At 41.8% G+C, this 6,611-nt stretch overlaps 1 protein-coding gene across 2 annotated transcripts; it reads right to left on the reverse strand.

Annotated features, from left to right (window-relative positions):
* Positions 1 to 2,247: 2,247 nt before the first annotated feature.
* LOC120727772 (calcium-activated potassium channel subunit beta-3) lies at positions 2,248 to 5,950 on the reverse strand. 2 transcript variants are annotated; one of them, XM_040022258.1, is made up of 4 exons: positions 4,736 to 5,950; positions 4,419 to 4,628; positions 3,411 to 3,594; positions 2,248 to 2,877 (listed from the first exon to the last, which is right to left on the reverse strand). In XM_040022258.1, exons 1-4 carry the CDS (start codon positions 4,819 to 4,821, stop codon positions 2,509 to 2,511), a joined length of 849 nt encoding a protein of 282 aa, XP_039878192.1. In that variant the 5' UTR covers positions 4,822 to 5,950; the 3' UTR covers positions 2,248 to 2,508. The 2 variants fall into 2 exon arrangements, with proteins under 2 accessions (XP_039878192.1, XP_039878193.1); XM_040022259.1 differs by lacking the exon at positions 4,736 to 5,950 and having other exon boundaries at positions 4,419 to 4,696.
* Positions 5,951 to 6,611: the final 661 nt, after the last annotated feature.

Consider the following 6,611-nt stretch of genomic DNA (forward strand, 5'->3'; position numbering starts at 1 on the left):
TAAGTCTGTCGGTTTATTTTACTCGTTTAAAAATTTAGGTCATTTACATGCTTACAAAAAAACAACTCCAGAATAATATTTACACAGTGAGCCAAAGCCATGAAGAGAAGCATTATAAAGGTTTCCATAGAAAAATACAAAAAAAAGACTTAGAAGGGTCTGTGCAATATGGCACACTTGTGAAATAAATTAACATTATCTAACATTAAATGATTACGGTAAGAGTAATTGATACTACTGTGCATCTCTCAGGGTCTTGAGTCATTCCTCATGTTTTTATATTTTGCTCAGAATTGGGAAATAAGTGCATACATTTATTGAAAAGCAAAAACATGGACACTGTATACAAGGTGAAGGTTGGCAGGGAGTACTTTATATGACTACCTTTATTCTTCATCACAGCCTGAACCCTTTTGGGCAGCTTTCTTGTCATTTTGTTAAGTATATGGCCTGTATTTGTATAGCGCTTTACTTAGCCTTACCCTAAGGACCCCGAAGCGCTTTACACGTTCAGTCATCCACCCATTCACACACTGGTGACGGCAAGCTACATTGCCTGGGGCGCACTGATAGAGGCGAGGCTGCCGGACACTGGCGCCACCGGGCCCTCTGACCACCACCAGTAGGCAATGGGTGAAGTGTCTTGCCCAAGGACACAACGACCGAGACTGTCCGAGCCGGGGCTCGAACCGGCAACCTTCCGATTACAAGACGAACTGCCAACTTTTGAGCCACGATCGCGTAGTCCTCAGGAATAGTTCTCTAGGCTTCTTGAAGGACATTCAAAGCGTATCTTTGGATGTTTACTGTTTTTTGTGAGGTCCAGGATCTAGCGAGCGATAGTGTTACATTCTGCATTTTTCTATTCCGGTATACTTTCACTGCATTGGCAGTGTGTTCAGGATCAGTCATGCTGATCTGTTCTACAAATTTTGTTAAGATCACCAACACCAATGGCTGAAACGCTGCCCCAAACCATGACACAGCCTCCACCGTGTTTTACAGAAGGCTGTAGACACCCACTGTTGTACCTCCCTCCTCCACTCCTCCATACATACTGACAATGATTTTAACAAAAAATATCCGTTGCCACTGATTTTAAGTCCAGTCCACTCATTAAGAGAGGCATCTTAACACCCACTCTTCCACTTAGGTCGTTTCTTATTATGCTTCAGTGAACAGTTGTGCCAGATGTATCTTTAGGTCCTGTGTCAGGTCTTTTCTGGATATTATCTCTTACAGACATGACTTTCAGATACAGTTCATCTGCTATAGATGGTTTTTTAAGGGCACACTGCACACCATGCTGAGTTAGGTCATGTTTTCTGCTACTGGCGCTTTGGGAATCACCTTGTTGGTGTAAAAATACTACTTGATGTTTGTCTCTGTTATTTTATACATCTTTCATAGAATTTTTCATCTAAGCAAATGGGTACAAGTTAACAAAGTGCCTAAAGATACAATTTAAAATTGTCTTTGTCAAGTTGTCTGTTGCATGTAGACACAACACTGGTTCATCCATTGAGTTAGTTGCTTTTTTATGCTTGACTGATTCATAGGCCAGTGTTAAGTGGCTTAAAAACAAACGCCAAACAAAGAAGAAATCCTCTGGACATGTTCAGTTATTCAAGGATTGCACTGAAAATGAATGAAGAACAACAAGTGTCCAAAAAGAGATACTGTGAAAAAGCTTCAAAAAACCTGTAGATCTATCTCTCAAAAGCACTTTAAAAATAACAAGAGAGTCTGGATCCTTTGAAGTGAAACATAAAGACACGGGAAGTGCATTGAGAGTTTTACACAAAACTCCAGGATGAGAATTATTTTTAACCATGAATCATGCAAAGACATTCAAGCAGAGTCTGTTATTATTCTAAATATATTGTGTCCAGTACTCCCTCACATATTATCATTGGACCAATAGAAACTCTCATCCAACTGTGACACATCACATCAATCTGTCACGAATTTCCTCACTTCTCTCAGGGTGCAAATAATCATCCCTCATAAACTGACTTATTAGCCAGCTTGCTATCTGGAAAACATTAAAAAGTATTAGTCAGTGACCCAGAGCCCAGGCTAGATAAATCAGTGTTTGGATTATCAGGAGAGCATTGGAATGCTTCTCTCCTGTAAGTGATCCCTGGCCCGAGAAAGTTGGAGCGCTACCTGCTCGACACTTAACAAATATTGAATATATGCCTAATTAAACATGAGAGGTACTAATTGGTGCTGACTGAGTGTGAAACATCATGAATGGTGTGGCTGTTCAAGCAGACTTTGTTTCTTTCTGCCAACATTTGGACATCAGTGTCTATTTAATAACAGAGGAAGGCACTTTTTAATAAGGAGGCAAAAACTGTATAGATTTTCAATTCTCACACTTCAGACCAACATTTTACTTTGACTAACCTTTTACAAATCAACACTAGATAACTTTATGTACCAGTTAAAAGGCTTACAAAAATGGCATTTTTTTGGCATATTACAACTTAAGCTCTGGACATGTCATGAGGGAGATTGTGCGCTGGACCTACGGAGCAGCCTGTACAGTTTGCCCTGAGTGTATCTTGAAGTCAGCCGGCCCCCTGCAGCTTCACTGATCACCTCTGTGGACAGATGGGCTAGACACTGAGTCAGTTTCACAAGGCCCACCAGCAGAGCTCCACCACCCAGAAGTATACAGGGCCACAGCAGTGCAAATAGGACCATCTGCAAAGTGTACTTCCTGCGTAAGATGGCGTGGTTGGGGTACCTCGTCTGATCAGTTAAACATGCGGTGTTGTTCCCGAGCAGACTGTCCAGGCTGCTGTTCACTTTCTGGACTTGATCCTGAAGTGCTTTTCTGTCCATTTGGCATTTGGGCATGTAGAAACACTGAGAGAGAAAAAGATAAGATTCAAGTGTAATTTTTTATCAAGTGACCTACCCCTTACAGTTGGCAGGACTGATTGCAATCAGTGCGACGAGTTGCAAGGGTCTTTTTTTTTGGTGTCTGTTAAAAAAAGCAAAGGGAATTTACAAGCCTCCGTTTTCTGCACCGGTGCCGAAAAATACTTCATAGCATCTCTCTGAATGGAGCAGAAGTGCAGTGTGAGAGCATCTCCTAATAATATCTACTGGCTTATTCACAAGGGCACAGGCATTAAAAGTGTTGCTGCTTTTCCATCCTGTCAGCTACTTCAGCCTTCATCGCTTTCTCACATGCATTCCCAGGTCCATGCTTAGATGGATAATAAAACACCTGAGAATTAAAATTAAGAATTACTAAACAAAGTAATCTTACATGCTGTGCTATATAGATATAAAGACTTAATATTCAGATTTAATGCTTCAGAGCTGATGTCCTCCTCCTGAGCAGTTCATGTAACAATTCCTAAAACCTGGAATTTTGTGTTTTAAATCCACACCTCGGTCGCAAGGAGAACAGAATCCTCATTTAAGTGGAGCACGGCCTCCTCGGTGGAGCCATTGAAGTAAACCGTCACCGTCGCCTTGAGGCACGGCACTGTGCTCACACCTCTGCAGTCCACCCACTCCTCCAGTATCTCACTCTTCTGCAGCACACAGCTGGCATTACCATCATCCCAGCCACTGGAAGACAACCAGCAGGGAAGCTTCAGAGAAGCCTTCAAACTTACATAATTCACATGCACACCTCAATGGCACTAATTAAAACAGCTGCATAAAGGATTGCTACTGCAATTTGTAGTAGCAAAATTAGTGTGGGATAGACTGACCCATCAACTTTTCCACAGGAGCAGGGTTCCTGCCCAAGTTTTTATAATTTCTTACTTCATCTATGTGGTTTAGTGCAGTTAGCCAATATTTAGCATGGTAACAGCTAAATTAAGATCCTGAACGTGGAAGCTTTAGACTTGCTCAGCATCGTCTGTCATTGGTCTGTCAGTCATTGTCCATTGTTGTGCTGAATTCTTCTGGGATCTCTCAGACAGGCAAGAAAAACTACTGGAATAAAAATCCCATGCAGGAATACAGAGCATAAGCATCATCAGTGATTCCTGTTATACCGGCTTTGTTATTCTGACAGGAGATTATGTGACACAACTGATGGTGAATGCCAATAAAACTTGTAAAAGCTATTGCAGGAGAATAGGGTGCAACAACAATCACGTCATGTGTTTTTAAGTGCCTTTTATCAGTTTGTTGCGGAGAAATCTTTCAAAATGATTAAGAAAGCTCAGCAGAAGGAAAAATATACACCAGCTGTCACAGGGCAAGAGGCAGGTCACCACTCTATCTCAGGACTAACACGCAGAGAGACAGGCAACCATTCACACTCGCATTCACTCTTAACACACACTGCTTTGGACGCACAGACACGGGGAGAACAAGCCTTCAGTGAGGGGATGCATTTGTAACTGAGCCTGGAAACGAGACAACACTCCCCAGTGTACCTGTTAACAAAGGGTTTGATCATTGTGATGCCGACTACAAAGAACATGAGCACAGAGAAGGCCATCATGGTGAAGCCCAGCAGGATGGCGCGGTCCTCCCCGACGCTTGCACCTGGCACCTGTGTCCGAATCCCCTGCTCTCCGTGCCCGTCAGCTCCTCGGCTTCGATCGCGGTCCTGAGCCACCATAGTGTGGCAGAATTCCCCGGGCCTCACACACACAGACACACACACATACAGGGATTTAATTCAGAAGTGATTCAAACTTAAATGATTTCACGTTTGGTTAATTTTACATTCTTTAAAACAATGACTTACATACAAAATGTATTTAAAGTAATGTAAGTGATAAAAATGAAATGAAATACAACAAAATGTGACCAAAACTTCAAAAAATGAGCCATGCTAGCAGCTCTGTTTGAAAATACGGGTGGTTTGAGCTAAACGCCACTTAGCATGGTAGCATGCCATTGTACCGCTTGCTAATTAGCAATAAACAGGAAGCGCAGCAGAGGCTCATGGGAAGGTCATTAGTTTAGGAACTAGCTTATTTAGCTAGACATGAACACTGTAAGAAAAAAAACACTGCCCATAAACAATAAATCAGTGATTAGAGGTCAAGCTGGAGGAATCATTTTAATTAGTCCTGTGTTAATACTGTGGGCCTTAGAATTCCTTTAATCGGCAGTTTGTTAGCTGCACCTGTTCGCTGCTTGTTCATGCCTATCATACAGCAGCAAGCAATGCATCTAGCCATATAAACATAGGCTAGCCAGACTGCTGTGAGATGAAAAACAACAGTATCTCAAATAACCACTCGTTACACCAAATGTAAGCAGAAGATCAGGACAGGTTGAATCTTGAAGCAGATTTGTTACAGCAACAGCAGACGACAACACTGGGTGCCGCTCCTGTCATCTAAGAGCAGGAAACTGAGGCTACATTAAAATTGGAAAACAGAAGACTGGGAAAATGTTGCCTGGTCTGATAAGACTTGATTTTTGCTGCAACATTTAGATGGTTGGATCAGAATTTGGTATAAATAACACAAAAGCATGGATCTAGCCTGCCTTGTATCAACAGTTCAGCTTCATGGGATATTTTGTTAGCACACAGTTTTGCTACTGACCACATCCATCCCTTTATGCCCACAGTGTTCCCTCTTCTGATGGCTCCTTCTAGCAGGATAATGCACCGTGTCAGAAAACTCAAATCAGCTCAAACTGGTTTCTTGAACATTAACGTGCACCTTTGGGATGCAGTGGAATGGGAGATTCTCATCATAGATGTGCAGCTGACAAACTGTGCGATGAACTAAAATCTCTGAGGAATGCTTCCTGCACCTTGTTGAATCTGTGCCATGAGGAATTAAAACGAAAGAAGGCAAAAGTGGGGCTGATCTGGTACTAGCAACCTGTACCTTATGAAGTGACTGGTGAATGTCTACAGGTTATTTCTGATATCATTCCCCTTCAAGCCATACATTTAGAAATACTCTGTGCTGTGCATGTGCTGTAATCTCACACATGCATACATGTTGAATAGTTTTTTCCAAAAACTTGACTAGTCCTTTGTTTACAACAGTGCATATCTGTTACAGACTGCTGCAGTTGTTTGTATATTTATACAATATTTCTTTTCAACCACCGCCATAAACAGACCAGCAGGATGTCTTGAAACTTACTGGTTTTGTAACCTGTTGCAGGCAGGACAGGATACAAAATATAGGCTACATTACATTTTTTCTGCATGCATAATAAAAACAAAAATCTACTCACTGAACCTTTTAAGTACAGACCTGATGACATCATTAAGGATTTTTTTTTTTAAACTTTACAAACAGAAGATTTACATTTTCCAGGCTTATAGTAGTAATCATATGTACAATCAGTGGAATGCAGTATGAACTGACTGATGTCACCACAAACTGGTTTTTATACATACCCAGTGAGCACCTATAGCGTGTATAATGTGAAACTCTGTTTAAATTCAGCCGTGCTTTTCCTTCATAATGAACCCAAAAGTGTTGCTGCCTGGCCCAGTCGATTGCCGGCTCTTACCGTGTCTGCCGCTTGCGAGCACCGTGCAGGTTAATGTTAATGGGGATGCTGGATGACCTCCGGGGAGAATCTGTGTTCAACCACATGCCCACTCCTATCTGAGCCACCTCCTGTACAGTATATCCACCTAACAA

This window comes from Simochromis diagramma, unplaced genomic scaffold, assembly GCF_900408965.1.
Source record: "Simochromis diagramma unplaced genomic scaffold, fSimDia1.1 OVJJ01000205.1, whole genome shotgun sequence".
In the NCBI taxonomy this organism is placed as follows: domain Eukaryota; kingdom Metazoa; phylum Chordata; class Actinopteri; order Cichliformes; family Cichlidae; genus Simochromis; species Simochromis diagramma.